Source organism: Phalacrocorax carbo, chromosome 2 (assembly GCF_963921805.1).
Source record: "Phalacrocorax carbo chromosome 2, bPhaCar2.1, whole genome shotgun sequence".
NCBI classification, from domain to species: Eukaryota; Metazoa; Chordata; class Aves; order Suliformes; family Phalacrocoracidae; genus Phalacrocorax; species Phalacrocorax carbo.
In genome coordinates, this window is record NC_087514.1 from 43,536,990 (window position 1) to 43,554,039 (window position 17,050).

At 36.3% G+C, this 17,050-nt stretch overlaps 1 protein-coding gene across 1 annotated transcript in view; it reads right to left on the reverse strand.

The window, feature by feature from the left end:
- The window catches only part of LOC104042565 (RP1 axonemal microtubule associated), a 177,882-nt gene that overhangs the window by 114,461 nt on the left and 46,371 nt on the right, over window positions 1–17,050 (reverse strand). The window contains exons 19-24 of the mRNA XM_064445442.1: window positions 15,251–15,340; window positions 13,024–13,156; window positions 12,660–12,811; window positions 10,275–10,429; window positions 7,824–7,882; window positions 3,049–3,212 (exon numbers count right to left, since the gene is read on the reverse strand). Coding sequence (XP_064301512.1) covers window positions 3,049–3,212; window positions 7,824–7,882; window positions 10,275–10,429; window positions 12,660–12,811; window positions 13,024–13,156; window positions 15,251–15,340 — 753 coding nt within the window. The remainder of the gene's footprint in view (window positions 1–3,048; window positions 3,213–7,823; window positions 7,883–10,274; window positions 10,430–12,659; window positions 12,812–13,023; window positions 13,157–15,250; window positions 15,341–17,050) is intronic.

The window sequence follows — 17,050 nt, forward strand, 5'->3', positions numbered from 1 at the left end:
GACATAATTTACCACGTTTCAAAGAATGATGATGCAGAATACAGGGCTCTGGAGTATATAATTTGCAATGTAATTAAACCTTCAGTGTCTGAGCACCTCAACACACTGCCAAAATCAGTATTTCTGAAATACTGAGAAATACTCAGGGATTGTGATGACACCAGAGGAAAATGCAAGAAACAGATCACAGTTGTGATGAAAGCTGTAAGTTAAGGTAGATTGATAACCCTCTACTGGAGGAGGAATGACTCTCAACAGAAAAATTATGCCCTAAATACTATGCCTGAACAGTAACAGAAGCAGAAAACCATAGCCTAGATGTAGTTTCTTTGAACATGCAGGAACAATTACAGAGCAGAAAGGGAAATCCATCAAATTTAAATTCCTTTTCTTTTCCGTTTCCATATTGTTCATCCCTGACTTTCACATCTGGTAGGAAAGACTGCTAAGCCACAAGGGCAAATATAGTGCAGTTTACACAAAACTGTCTTGTGAGGACCTAGAACCCAAGACTCAAGTCAGAAACAAGAAGTCTCCCCATCACACAGCAACTGTAAACTACCTTCAGTGGATTTTATGTGCTACCGTCATACGGAAATCTCCAAGGGCAATAGCCTTGTTACCTTCTACCTGCATTACAATGGAGGTCGACCAGTTTTTAGTCTAATTTACACAGACCTTAATCAGAGACAGCCAAAGTTAAAGAACTTACACTAGTTGTATACAGCAATGCAAGCAACATCAAAATCAAGTTCTAGCTGAGCAACAAAATCTCAGGAGTATATAGGGGGTCACCATTTGATTTACTCAAGTTTTAATAACTTTCTTTTTTCATTATTTTTAACATTACTGAATATTCATTCTTTACTTTTAGCTATCCAAGTTACTATGCAGTTAACTGTACTCTCTATGAGACTACTATTCTTGATTTTTATTAACAAAATCCAGTACAGTTTTCTGTCATTCACTTTTTGTGGGCCATTTATCTGTCATTTCTTATGATTACATCTGTGACCAAAAGGACTTTGAAATGAGATGGTACTTTGATTGTTTTTGTGGGACATGACTGTGCTTTATTTTCTTCCATTATATTATGCTGAACTCTTGCAGCTCTCTGCATCAGCTACCTTTCTTTTTTAAAAAAGGGGTTACCTGGAGTTTAAATAGCCTTCAAATATGCAGCACATTTCTACACAAAAGTTGCAAATCAAGGACCATTTAGTCAAGATTTTCCCCAATGTACCTAACAGATTAAACTACTGTAACAGAAAGCAATAGGGGATATCCAGTTTTTCTGCAACTCCACAGTTTTTAGCAATATTGATGTTATTACATGGTGCTCTTAATTTTGGAAAACTGCAGAGTCAGAGAGTGCTGAAATACTGGAGAGCACAGCTTCCTTTTGGATTAACAAAAAGCTCAGCTACCTTATTAAATTGAGACATTTAAGGGAAAAAGAAAAGTGGGAAAAGGAAGCACTTTATCTGTTCTTTTCTTTCTCTCCCCATTGGTCAGCACTGACTGAAAGTTAAGTAAGTGGTTTTGAGAAATAATGGATGGACAGTAATCTGGTCAACTTTGAAGCTTTCGTGGTGTGGTTAGAATTCAGGGAAAAGCCTCCTCAAGAACCCCTGAAGTTTAAAGGTCTCATTACACATGAATTTAAAAGTTTGACTACACAATTATATTTTGTAAAAGGTTTAAGTTGGTCTCCTCAGTCCAGATGTATCACACTTAAACTGCACCAAAGTGCTGTGCACAGCCTCCAAACCTCTTCCAGGCTTTCAGTGGTATATTACCAAAGAAAAACATCAGACACAAAGACCTAGGTACAGTGTAGAAGGCCTAAACCTGGATGCTAGTGTGGACAGCAACAGATCATGAGAGCTCCCGAACTAGGTATCAGGTCTCGCTTTGATGCTGGGAGGATGAAAATGATGCTTTGAGAAACATGATGTTCCTTACAAAGAGAAAGAAAACAAACAAATTTTCTTGGTACTTCCCTCAATGAACTGAGTAAGAACTTGCTGTCAGACAGCATTAACCAGCTCTATAAATATCCAAGACGATAATCTAGCCAGAATGATTTGAAAAAGAACATGAATTTAGTCTTCAGATAGACACTGATTTCACCTTCTTGTTTTGATATGAGATAATCTTAAACCAGCATTACCTGCAAACTTTAGCCAAGTTAGTTGCAACTTAAAGACCACCATTTGCTTGCCTCTGCAAGAATTTACATATTTGTACTTAAAACTGGAAAACAATAATCTAAAAAATCAGAGAAATTTCCTGTCCTGACACTGATTTCTCCATCATCTATTTATTATGCATAAATTATTTCAACCTAAATGACATATCACAGATTTAACTATTGCAGCAGGTACAGTCCTGAGGAACTATAGGAACCGGAGGAAATTGTGGGAATTATAGGGACTTGGAGAAGCCCTGGGAAATGTCAAGCTTCTGAAGCACCTCTCAGAGGTTTCTCTGAAGAAGAAAGAAATCTCCCCATTTGCTTGGAGAATTAGGACATTACTAGTCTAAATCACCTGAGTTAACCTACTCAGTGTGGTTTGACTCTACTCCCTAACCATCCCCCCTTTCCTTCTTACTTTCTCCAAGAAAAGGTTCACATAACAGTGTGCTTCAGTGGAAGTCTGAAGAAGCCCATGGAAGAATTTACATTGGACACTTCCAGAGATGGATATGCAACACAATCCATACATAGGACTATCTTATTACATCAATGCAAAGAACAATAAAGTTTTTCTACCTCTGCAAATGAACAACATCTAGTTAAAACTAGCACATCAAGCAGATGCAGGAATGAAGCAGATTTTGAGAAGCATGTCTGCTTGATGCGGTTCTGAATACATTTGCTGGTTAAAATCTTGCTATCATAAAAGTCAGCCACTCCCTCAGAAATATTAATGATCCTTACATATTGCTTTAAGTCCTTTTATTGCCACTATTACCCAGTTTTGAGAAAAGCTATTTTGCATAGGTTTTGAATTCTCCAGTGTTTATATAACAGCCATACTATACCTTAAATGTATCTTCACTGTTGGGACTAAACAGCTGGTGTTTCCCAGATCCCAAAATAATAGGACCAGAAGCTTTGTTTTCTCCATAAGCATAAAGGGATACTGTTGCTGTTGTGCCAGCTGTTTCAAAATCCCCAGTGACTACAGTAATTTTCCAGTTGCCGTCTGTAAAGTAAAAAATAAAATAAAAATGCTTTTGTAACTGTTACCATTATGTAGCAAGTTACTTGAAAGATATAAATAAAAGCATAGTTGAGCCCAGGGACCATAACTACTGTGCACCTAAAAGGTAATGATACTGGGAGAAGCAACTCAAGATTGACTAAACACTGCACCATTCAAACTCATCTTAGGCAATTTGAGGAACTGTAACATTTAGGAGGTTTGCAGCGTAATAAAGCTGGAAATATGAACACAGAACCTAGTGAGATTTCTAGCAATAACCCTGTGGGTCATCACGGAAATAGCCCAACCTCCAGAATTTGGACTATGACAACACATAGAACCAAGCAACAGGAAAAAGTATCAAGGCACCCCAATCAAGTAAAATTTCCTCTCATTTTATTTTGATGTGACAAATCAACAAGAGCTCTGTTTGCCTGGATGGATGCATGACATTGAGATTAGCATAAAAAAAGGTTTTTGGAGAAAATTCTGACACTAGATGACGTCTCTTTAGAAAATCATTTTATATAAACCTTCCCTGATACTAAAATGTCATCTCTGCTCCCATACAATGCTCACAAGTTATTCAAATATCTGAAAGCAGCTTAATATAAATCTTATTTAAAAGAAAAAAGAACAATTCATAATTGGAAAATGCATTTCTACATCTGAAAAGCTGGGACTGTACACTCTCCACCCCTCTTTTGATTGCAGCTTTTGACTGTATGAAACATGTTCCACTTAGTGACTTAAATTCTTTCGGAGTAAGGCAAGCAATAAATGAAATACCAGCCCACAGTCATCTTATAAATAAATGCCACAGTGTACTCTGCCGTTTTATTAATAGAAAGCTGTCCGATAATGCCTGCGTGAATTAAATCTGTTGTCTGACGGAAGAATTTTTCTTGGGCCAGCCCCATTATCCCTCAATAATTTGCCCCACAAAGACTGAACTGGAGCAGGAGGTTTGATCTCCCGTTTTCCAAATTTTTGAGGACTGGCTGATGCCTGGTTTTGGAAGGTGATAGATTTTTAACTACAGATAAAGACATAGCTGGGAATTCAGAAAACAATGACAGGTCATTTGGTCTGATCAATCAAACCTGGTCAGCGGGTCAAGGGAGGTGATTCTCCCCCTTTACTCTGCTCTGGTGAGACCCCAGCTGCGTCCAGCTCTGGAGCCCTCAGCACAAGAAAGACATGGACATGGTGGTGCGGGTCTAGAGGAGGACCATGAAAATTACCAGAGGGCTGGAGCACCTCTCCTGTGATGAAAGATTGCTGTTCAGCCTGGAGAAGAGACGGTTCCAGGGAGACCTCATTGCAGCCTTTCAGTATGTAAAGGGGGCTAACAAGAAAGGCAAAGGCTTTTTCTAAAGGTCTGTAGTGACAGGACAAGGGGGAATGGTTTTTAACTGAAAGAGGTTAGATTTAGATAGGACATAAGGAAGAAATTTTTTACAACAAGGGTGGTAAAACATTGGAACAGGTTGTCCAGAGGAGCTGTGGGTGCTCCATCACTGGAAGTGTTCAAGGTCAGGCTGGATGGGGCTTTTAGCAACACAATCTAGTGAAAGATGTCCCTGTCCATGGTGGGGTGTGGACTAGATGATCTTTAAAGGTCCCTTCCAACCCAAACTATTCTATGATTCTGTGATACAAAGGCACAAACTCTTTTGTGCCTTTGAAAATTTGCATCCTCACAGCTTTATAGACCCGCTTTCTTGACAAAAGAACCATAGCGCCAGGCTACAAAAGAATCAACATCCATTAGAAGGGTGAAAAGCCTTTATACACTGAAGGTGGAAAGAGCATAAGGCAGGGGCTGCCTGCCCCATAGAAGAGCTCTTTTACCAAAAGAGTCAGCCTCTTCTGTTTTCAAACAGTATAATATTGATTCCTTAAAGACAAAGTTCCTTTGGACCATTTGGCTGGAAAATAAGGACAATTTCATTTACAAGTGCTTATGAAGAATGGTGCAAAGGGTAAAATATGACCCACTACTAAATATTCAGAAGTCATTCAGAAGTAAATATTTCTTTTAAAGCAGGCAAAATATATTTTCATTTGAAATAGTTCATTGTCTGATTTATTGTACCTCAAGTGTTTTTGATGGCCTTTTCTATTCTATTATCCTCTCCTGTCTCTTTTGTTAAGCAATGCAGTTTGTACTCTTGAGACTGTATATTTCAGCTAGCTCAACTCCTGCCTCCAAAGCATAAGTGTAGTATCAGTAAACTGTTTTGCACACAAGTACAACTCACAAGGTAAAAAAGGGAATCAAACTCCCCCCCAAAAAAACATGATAAAAAAGAGTTTTTGTTTGCACTCCTCTATATTGACTTTGAGGCTTTTGCTTTTTCTGGAAACAGACAGGGCTTTGTGTTTGAAGGACAATGTGGGTATAGGAGAAGAATCCTAAAATTCCTAATCTCTTTGATGCCAGAAATCTTCATTGCATTCCTGCATGCTTCCAAGCAGAAACTGGAAACAGTAAGTATTACAAAAACATAATTCTCATCCTCTTTGGCATAAAAAGCTGGGGCTTGTTCTCATGAGGTAGAGTACCAATAGTTCCTTAATGACTGAAGAGGAATACACATTGAGGAGAAAAGAATACATGAAAACGTGCAATGAGGTAACTTTCTTTTAGCATTCATGGAGGAAAGGTGCAGTCCGACATAAAATATGTCTTTGGGGACATCAGAAAGTGGTACTTTACCACAGATTACTTTATAGAGATTTTCTTTCTTTTTTTTTTTTTCTTTTCTAGAATATTAGAAACAATATAATACACTAGAAAGTTCTACTTCCCAGGAAAAAAAAAATCTGTTTAAAAAAAAAAAGTGATATAGAATGAAAATTAGATATTTAAAAAAGCTCATGGGGCAAAGTAAATGAACACAATCTCAGATCAGCCACTCAACCAGGAATAGGAGCAGTCCCTGTAGGTGTGGGATACACAACTTCAAGTCTCTTTCCCACTGTTTTGTATTTCAGCAAGTGCCCCAAACAAAAGGCTATCTGGTGCATATGCTTTTGGCTACCTAACTCTGATTGAGACATTTGCAACAAATCCACCTTGTTTTTCCATGAAAGAGGTTTGTTTTGACAGAGGGTAAGTTTTGTCATAGGCAAAGCTGACCAGCTCTTCTGGACAGCACAAAGTCCTCTCTCTCACAGGGTAAGGAGGAGAGTGCTGTGGACAGAATGTTCACTGCAAGATCAAGCCCATCCCCCCTGAAGATAAGTCAGTTGGAGATACACTTAGTTTACTCCTGCTTTTTGTCATTTTTGTTAGGCTTATAGGGTGATTTTTATCTGCTGCAACTTTTACTGTGTAACCAGACAAGCACAGCTTAAATGACACGGCATAGAGATCCAGCTGCAGGTGCCGAAAGGACTAAGCAGACTGGTTTGAACTATGGAGAGGAAGATCTCTAGGTGCAGCCCTTGTGGAAGTGAGGCGTGCAGAACAGCTAGGCACAAAGAACAGAAAGAAAATGAATGTCTTCCGAAGAAGGAGTAGAAAGGAAGAAGGGCAAAGATACTTGTGATTCAAAATAATAGAGTGGGATTTTAATATAACTTGTAAAATAACTGGGTACAAACTTTATCACTAGCTGCTTGCTATAAGGACATTATTTAAGACAACGTGTTTGGGTCTTCATTAATATCTTGATCAATACAATAAACTACGAATAAACATTTCCAAACTTTTTCTGAACAGCTTCTAAATTATTGTTCAGCATACAGCATGAAGCACTTCTCAAAGCTGGGAAGATGTTATGTGTTATTAAGAAATGTAATTTAATCTGTGCTGGTTGCAAGAACAGAAAAGCCAAGCTGAACAAATACGAAATCACAGGTAAAAGAGAAAATTAAAAACTAACGGTGAGAACAAAACTATATATAGCCCAGCAGAAAGAATCATGGTTTAAAATGTTAACTATAAAAAAATTGAAATTAAGATCGATCACCAATAAGTACTAGAAAAATATGAATTTTCAAATAAATGGAAAATTAGCATTATGGAAAGAAAAATGACAGAATAAAAAGAAAGCATAAACAAAGTGATTTATTGTTTAAATTAAAATGGGAAGTTCAGAGTTTACTAAGATGTTAAAATAGTGTGCTGTAATTAATGTTTAAAAATAAATAGAAAGGCAATAAATGTGTAAAGCAATTAGTTCTGAAGCAGAAACAGTCTTCGTTAAAGACAGAAGACGAGCATTTACCATTTGCTTCTTCTTCTTGCATTTTCAGCTGTTGATTTATTTGGAACTCTGCCAAAAGAAAAAGCGGTTAATAAAGGATCTATCCTTTAACATTAATGTTATGAAAAGGTTTGAAAGAAGAAATGAAAAAGATATTCTGTAATTCTAGCCAATACAAGAAACTTACTTTCTCATTCATTCCCTCATTACTTTCTCACTATCACCTATACCCATTAGACAATGCAAACACAAAATGTATTCACTCAGAATATAACAAAGGAAACTGCAAAATTGTTAATTCTGATATTTAAAGTGTAAATTCAGTAGAGATTTCTTCAGAGGAAAAAATTACAAATTACTGATCTTACTTCCATAAAGTTACAATAAACCTTACCTTGAGAGTACAGCTCAATTTCTGAATGAATTATACCTTGGGACATAAATGGAAGCCACCTAAAAATAAGAAAGAAAATAAGAAAACAGGTAGGAATTAAGTTTTTCTCCACCATATTACCATATAACTGAATGATCCACATCTTATTTTCATACTGAATACATATAACAGCAAAGGGTGTCTACCTCTAAAATTTTAGTATTTGATGTGATAGATGTTAAAGTAGAAATTATTTGACCCAACAAAGAGCTGTGTAAGTGTAAAATAAACCTGTGTCAGAATAAGAGAATTACGTGGCACAACTGTATTTATTTGTAGAGCCAAACAGAAGGATATGGCACAGAGCATTTTCTTCAGTACTATGGACTGAGTGCTAAGTATAATTTGTATGAATCTATTGCACTACTTCTTAAAATCAAAGTTCAGTGTAAAAAATAAAGATGGAACCAAATATTGCTCTTCCTTATTCTTCCTACAAACTGAGGACAGATAGACAAGTCTAAAAAAATACAAATTAAGGCAAACATTGGTTAGGTTTCTTAGTCACGTTACTCTAGCTACAGAAAATTTTGAAACCTTTTCGTTCAGAACATGGATTACCAACACTTTTATCTTCCTCCTGCTTGGTAAAAAATCAGCTGGTTTTCTACTGGAAAAAAAATTCAGTCAGCTTCTGGGCTGAGTCCACTTCCATGGACTCTCCAGGTATGACCTAAAGTGTTCAGTCTCCTATGAAGCCTGTTGGGAATCCAGTATAAGCTGGGCAGGATGAGTCCAGAGCAGCTTTTGAAGGTTCCATACTTTTCGTCTTGAAAACCTTACCAGGCCAATACATATAAGAACTAGTCCCTAAGAAATAAATTTTATCTTACTAGACAACTGCTTATTTATATCACGTCTGCTAAAACCTGACCACACAGGTATCTTCTGCAATCCTAAATACTAAAAATATCAGTGTGTAACTAACAAATACTGTATAATCGAAATCCAGTGAGAGCTGTTGGATGTTCAGAAACTAATATCAGATTTTTGAGTCAGATAAAATGCTGATGCTTCCTTGGCTAAATGAGAATAAATACATTTTGTTCATACCTTGGATCATAAAATATCCATGTAAAATAAAGCTGTGAGGCTAAAGATTAATAAATCAGAGAGATTTCTGAAGAACTCCTCCTTGAATAAAGCGCAATATTTCAGCTTTACATTTTGGCCAACACGGAAGCTACCCCGGACCATCAGCAGTGACCTATTTTAACCCTTTTTCAGTGGCAGTGTTTCTTTGCAGAAAAGTTAGGAATGAAACAAAAAACCTCTCTGTTTCTTCTTGACAGTGTCTGTCACTGAATAATTTTTGCTGATCAACATCTGGTGTTAGCTAATCACAGAATTAATACAGCAAAGTGCCCTGACATGCATTGTCGCTAAGCCGTGTTACACGCTGGAGGACAGCTACGACATGGAGTTGATTTTCCATGATTGAGGTAGGCAGCTGGCCTGATTTCTCTGTAGAACTTCCGTTAGGAAGTGTTACCCATATTTTTTTAGAAAGGTAGCAACCACAGCTAGCAACAACAGCTGGTCTGCATCCAAATCTACTCCAGAGAAATCCTCAGTCTTTTACTACTATTTAAAGACATGTTACAGGTTGAAGAAAGATCACAGTTTGAAGTTTTATCGAGGTGAGGGAGCAAGTTTATTCCTGTTTCTGAGGATGTGACACCAAGAGTTGCAAGAAGCTGTTCAAGGTTATGTAACAAATTCATAAAAATCCAGACAAAATAACTAGGCATCCTGCATTTATTAAATATTATTAATTAAATATTATCAATTAAATATTATTAATTCTAGTGCCTTGTCACATTGTGTCCCTACACTTCCTTCATTTCACTTGAATGATGCACATACCCACGAGACAGACTGCAAAACTGGATTCTTGAAATGTGGGATTGCCATAATATATTTCCAAACATGCAAAATGCAATATTTATTAATTGACTTTTAAGATGCTTGTTTAATAACTTGAATGGAACAACCACAAAATAATATTGACTTTTAGGCATCACATTTGTCTCTCTAGCAATACTGTTGTTCATAAAGAGAGTGAATGGTACTTCTGGGTGGCAAATCTGTTTTCTTTCCCATTTAGAAATATCAGTTTAGAACTTTTTTGTGTGCTTTATCTTTTCGTCCTGAATAGGTAAGTCACACTTATAGCACTGATCCTTGTATGATAAGGCTGCACTGTACAGTCTCAATATAAGCATTTAACCTTTGCAGCATATTAACCCAAGCAATCTGTTCTGGAACAACACCTTTTGTGGATTTTATAAAACTGCAGAATAATCCAAATTTGTTTTTCCCCTGGGAAATTCATACTTAGTACATTGACTGGGATAATACTGCTAGTGACACATACTCCAGAATATTTAAGAATATTGTTGTAAAAAATACCTTTCACAATTGAAAACGTATTCTGAGTTGTTCTCAGCTTCTCTGACGACGACTTTATCGCAGTACCAATACTGGGACTTGGCATTAGCCTCACAGCGCAACAGCACCTTCTGCAGTTTTCCAAGAGACACAGCTTCCACTTCAAAAGCATTGACCTAGAAGACAGAGACAGGACTCCGCAGTTTGCCACCACTGCCAGTCTGAAAGCTGAAGTTTTTAAAAGACCGATTAATTCTCACAACATACATGATTCCAGTTGTTTTTAATGACGGCTGGACTGTATTCAAAGTGTTTGGATCTGAAAAGTTAAATGTCTTTTGATTATGTATCGGAGTAGCATAACTAAAACCAGACTGCAGTAATAGTCCCAAATAAATTGGTTTTTCAGCCATCATCCAAAACGCTGTGCAGAACCCTTCACTATTGTTTCAATACCTCACCATTTACAATTATTCTTCTCTAGGTAAGAATGACTTAAAGCTATTATTTCCTTTATTGAGATATATATATATTTAAAATGCAGACTTTCTCACCTTTCCCCTTTTCGGTCTCACCTCCTCTACATTTTATTCTGCTGGAAGAGACTGAAACCCAGCGTGCCACTTTCCCCTTGTTATTCATCTAGGCTTAGCTTACAGTTGGCAAAGTTTGTTTTCATAGGAGCATGAAGCTGATCAGGTGAAAGGTTCAGGTTGGTAATTTTCCGCCACAGTAAAAAACATATAGCTTTCTCCCTCTAAATGTAACAGTCCAGGTCACACTTCTCAGTAAAATGAAAATGAAGGAAAAAACTACACTGGAAAATTCATATCTGTAAAGTTCTCTGTCCTTAGCAGATGGCAGAATTGAGACTGCCTGTGCAACTTTAGTTCTCCCTTGTGTATATGTAATATATGATCACAAGCTATTCTCTGTGAAGGACCCCTGCCTCAAAAAGCGCACAGGCAGGGCTGCAGCTTTTTAACACTTCTTTTTATCTTCATTATCTAAATGACTCTATGTTTTATTTACTGCAACCACCCAAACAGTTCAGTGAAACAGATCTGATTTCCCTGGTGACTTCACTTTTGCTCTTTTTCCATAGCACCCCAGTTTGCTGCAAATGCTGAAATCTTTTTTTTCTAAAGGCCATCTATATAATATTTCATTTCACCTATATAGTTAAAGTACAGAGATTATTGCCAAAAGCTGTCAAGATGCAAAGTAGTTTGCATGCTCAACTGAGAAATGGGGGGTTAATTTATTGGCATATTTAGCATTTCAAAGAGCTTACTACTTCCAGAGCAGAACTCTCTTCTGAACAAACCTCAGTTACAGCGATGGTTGCTCAGAATAAAGTGGTCAGGCAGCCAAACAGAAAAAACAGTAACAGGAAGCTTTAAGTGATTTGCCCAGTATCATGTAGCATATCTGTGGCAGAGATTAAATGAACTTGTTCAAGTCAGCACTCAACTGCCTCTGTCGTAAAATGATATATCCCAGGCCCTGCTCAGCTGCCTCATACAATCCACTCTCATTCACCCATTTCCATAAACAAGTGCACTTTGAGCCAACCCTTTAGGCCCCTGCATAAATAATATGCTGAATTTACTATCATTCTGGGTAGAATAATTCCCGCAGAAAGCTCCACTTAAATTCTAAATTTCAAAAGGACTAGAACTTTAGTACATTAGTAATGGTATAAAATAGTATAGATAACTGAAGTTTCCCAGTGAGTTATTTTTATGCTTAGCATTTTAGATACTGCTTTTTATTTTGTAATTAAGTATTCCACCAACAGCTTGATACCATCTATTAGACATAGAAGTGTTAATTCTCAACAGCTCACAAAGGAAGAAACAGGCTTAATAGAAGGTCATAAGAAGGCTAGTGGCAGAGCTAAGATTAAAATCAGTATTTCCTGAAATTCAACCATACATTACTGCAGAAAATCAGGATAATGTATACTTAACTTATGGAGGAGATCAGAGGTAATTGAAAGAAATATTAATTTAAATCTGCCTTGCTTTAATCATAATATCATACTATTATACGTTAAAAGAAATACACAACAAACAGTCCTACTAAAGTCTGAAATCATGGAAAGATTTCTGTGTAGTTCTTTGGAATCAGCTTTACTTGTTAAACCTTGACAGAATGTGTTTTATACTCACAGGCAACTCTTATCATCATCCTAGGCAGGTTCTTCATATCATTTTAATTCCCCTTTTTCTATCTGTGCTTTCACTCATTCTAGTTATTCCTGGCTTAGTATAAAATTATTTTCCTTAGTCCTTAAAAATTATTTTTCTAAATCTCTGTGATCTTTTATTAGGAACCTGTTAAGACCAGTAAAAGTTACTTAGTTATATTTATATGGCTTAGCAAATTGTTTTTCAGACTTACCATTCCTCTCTGAAATGTCACTGGTATACCAGATTGATGCAGAAGTCTTAGACCAGAATCTCCTCTTTTTCCATAGATACACAGATAGACTGCAGAATCTGTACCTGCCTGCTCCATGTCGCCGGTGTAGACATAAACGTGGTATAAAACAACTTCCAAAAATAACCAAAAGAAGAAAATACATGCGTAATTACAATTGATCATTTGCTGCAATATATCCTCCAGAAACCAATCTATCTCTTTTTAAGATTGCTAAGACCACATTTATGAATATACAGCAGATAGAATATAATTCAGACAACACTAACACCGAAAACCAGGTAACCGATATATATGTAACTGTGCAACTGAAGTACAGACATACTTGGATAGATAGGCTTCCCAGCTTCCACTACTGGAAGTTCACAGAGGAAATCTCTGTCATCATGATTCTTTGACAACCATGTGTTTGCTGGGAAATTCAGTGTTTTCTTGCTCTTTAGATGTTGCAGTGTCACCTAGAGAAAAAGCAATTCCAACTATGACTCCGTTCACTCTTTCCAGTGTTTTGCTTCTCAACAGCAAAACATATTTTTCTGTAGCTTTTCTTCTACCCCAGAAAACAGTAATACAATCAGTAAATATGACATGCAAAACTGCAGTATGAAAACATTTTTATTTTGGCCGCTTTTTGCAACTTGAGGCATATTCAAAGAATAGAGGCTCCTGTGGTACTGCAGATGAAACTGCCAGCCTCTATTCTTTGAATATGCCTTGGACTTCAAAATTATCTTATACTTGGAACAAACAAATCCGTAACTGAAATTTCCTTTTTTGCCATAAGAAATGTCACCAATTCTGATTTCTGCCAGTGGAGAACCTCTGTGTAACACTGTCTGGAGTACCAAAGACTGAAAACTTTCTGGTATGTGAGGTTAGGCTGAGCTTTTGGAAGATGTGGAAAGACTGACACATTTTTATATTAAAATGAAAACAGGATGAAACTTGTAATCTATATCTTTCTGAACTTTGGGAGAGGGTATGTTGAAATATTAAATCAATTTGTATTATATTTGGCTTTTCTACAGCAGATCAAAAGACAACCTGGGTACCAGCGCTCTCTATTTATTCCTTTGAAGATAGTTAGAATTCAAATTCTCAGGTTATTTGCCACCGTACCTCATGATATCTGTCTTGTTTACTACAACTAAAGGAGCCTTTCCTCTCTTTTATGGGACCAGTTTTCCTTGGTCTTGAATTATAAAAATGCTTACTACTGTTTTTTTCCATCAGCCTTCACTAGAAAAAGGAAATCAGTGCCAAGAAGTTGTCTTTCTGCAGTTGTGTTTTGAACGTGCATACAGCATGCATAAGCCTTGCAAACAAAAATTATGAAAACATGTATTCACAATCAAATTCTAACACTTAGGAAATCAGGACAATATATGCCTTTATCTCACTTTTCCAATAAGATATTATATAAACACTTCTTTTAACACCAAAGCATGTATTTATTTTAACGTTAAATACTTTTGCAGCAGTGATTCTTAATCACTAATGTTTATTGGCAGAGCTCCCCCTGTTGATTCATAACAATCTCAAATATTAACTTCTTTGTCAGAAAACCACAGCTTTTCAACCTGTTTTCTTTCTTTCTGTGAAAAGAGATATTTGAAATCCCAGGGTTACCCTGTGAAATATGGACCAAAATACTAAAAATATATTTTGTAACCACCAGGATGGAAAGTAGGGTTCCTGTAGCCATTTGGGCAACTGAAATATTTATACTTACATTAGATTTTGGTACAGTTACAGATAAGGCCTTTGGGTTCATGTCAAAATCTGTTACTGCTGTGTAACTCTGGTTGTCTAAATCAGGCTTTTTAAGATGAATTAAAGGCTGAAAGATAAGCTTGTGCCTTTTACAGATTCAAAATAAGAAACAGAAGACAAATACTTATGTGTAATTCTGAAATAAATCTTATATGGGGGTCAGTGTTTGCAAGAATTTAGTATGAATTTAATCTGGTAAATGTCCCTAAGCATCATGAGAAAAATAGAGTTAAAAAAGAAGCAGAAAAGAAGAATTTATTCACCAAATTGAAAAAAAAAAAATCAAAAACCAGTTTCTTTTTCCCTGAAAATGGTGGCAATTGTGAGCTATGTTTTGGCCAGTTAGGACTAGCCTACTCTTAAGCAAACTGTGTTCATTCTTCACATGTACTTGTCATGGGATAATTTTTTCTCCATCATTTTCAATTCTTCATAGCTGGAATTTATAGCTAGAATCTCCCAAACACACACTGAAGAGTATATAGGTGAGCTTTCAGAATGCAAAACTTGGTAGAACTCATCAATACACTAAAATTGGTATCTATGAACTACATGAATTAGGAATAATTGCAAAATAATGCTACATATTTCCAGGTCTCAGGAGATGGACTGTATGAGTGCTTTTGTCATATCTAAAGTCACCTAAGAAGACAAAGCAATAAGAAGGTAACACAACCATCATTTTTTGATTTATGAAGCTGTGGCTTCATGAAAAGATGGGCTTTTAGTTCATATAAAAATTACTGAAGCAGAAAAAAATCACCATAAAAGAACCTCACCCTTTGTAAGTTCCACTCTGATTGTTCATTCAGTAATTCATCAAGTTCAATTCTTATCTTGTAGATATTCCCAATGTTTTTTATTTTAACCTGAATAAAGCCAGAACAATACAACACATAACTACAGGCAAAACATATATAACTTACACTTCAAACTTGTGTGGTAGAGGCTGCATGGTGATTAAGTAAGGCCATGCCTTGCAAACTAAGACTGGATATGATTCATGATTAAAAGATGTTTCAGTCTCAGTCTTCTACACATATGGAAGAATCAGCATCCTAATGGCAAGCACAGGAATATGAATTCTATGCTTAAAATTGTTACAGCTGTCAGGACATCTTTCAAAAACACCAAAAAAACCCTAAACATTTCCCTTCCTGTGTTTTCAATCATCACATGTGAAACAACTCAAAAATCCAGTTCTTTTTGATGCACAAACCCTATTTTCCCTGTATTTCTACATTTTGCCATTCACTCAATTTGCACTGTATTTCTGGGAAAAAAATGTAGTTACATCACATGTGGGAGAGAAAAATACATAAAACTACATCTTTATCTTTGCAATTGGTTCCAGATTTCTCTGAACCATGGTAGCATCTGAGTATACAGGAACAGTGCACAACACTTGATTGGCAGATTTTGGATTGTAGGATCCAAAAAAGAGACTGCTTATGTTGTGTCTAAATGGATTTCTGTCCGAGCCCCAGTTTGACCAGATTATAGCCTAGTGAAATCACAGTTCTTGCCGGGGAAATGATTTGGCAGGTATTTGAACTCTTCAAAGCTTGAAAAGTAAAAACGGTTAGTGAGGGACACTCATGAGACAACTGTGGCATACAAAATTACATCCATTAAACTGCAGGTCACAAATCTTTCATAATGCAGCACAGCAATATCACAATAAACTCTCGTATGTCAAAGTAAAGAATAAGCTCTCAAAAGCTGGCAGACCATCTGCAAAACTTTGAAAATCACTGATACTACCTTCACTTTCTGACCATGTTCTTACTTATGAAATCTACTCTATGCAACCCTATCCTGTCCCACTTACCTGGGGTTTATTTGAAGTATAACATTAATTAAAGTAAGCATAAATAATTGTAGATCATTTGTAATTTACTGCTAGGAAAGGAAAAGTAAGTGTGTTATCATATTATTTCTCATAAAATAATTTTATTAATAAAAGGTTGGTAACAGGGTATTCCACTCCATCATTTACATCCAAAAAAGCTTTTCATTGTCTTAGAAACATCCACTAGTATATTACCCACTCATTCTTTACTTTCATTAATAAAAGTCCTCTTCTCTTTCCAGAGGTCAGAATTACCTCAGTTCCTATATCAATCAGCTTTTAGCTGTCTCTCTGTGCTTTTGTATAACAAACTTTTATGTTATAGTCACAGTGTTACCATGCTTCAGTCAAAGATTTCTAGAAGCAAACAACTTTTACCCGTGATTTCCCTAATATTGAAATGCACTCAGTAAATCACAATGGTTGTTTGAGAAAGAATCTGAGGAATTCACACCTGTATTTGTATCGGTATAGTTGCTACCTCAAAAATGAATTTCATTAACAAAATAAATGCTAACTCCAGGCTTGCAACACTGATGTGGCAATATGGATCCTGTCTTTTCCATCAGCTTAAGAAAATGGTTTTGTTCTGTGGAGCCAGATTCTGATATCTTTTCTTATGCTGCGTAATATTTTTCTCTATAAGTAGTCTATATAGAGGTAACCTGGAGACTTTGGGATTAAAGCAGCAGTAAATGAAGGGCGTGTATAAAGCTTGACTGAAAAA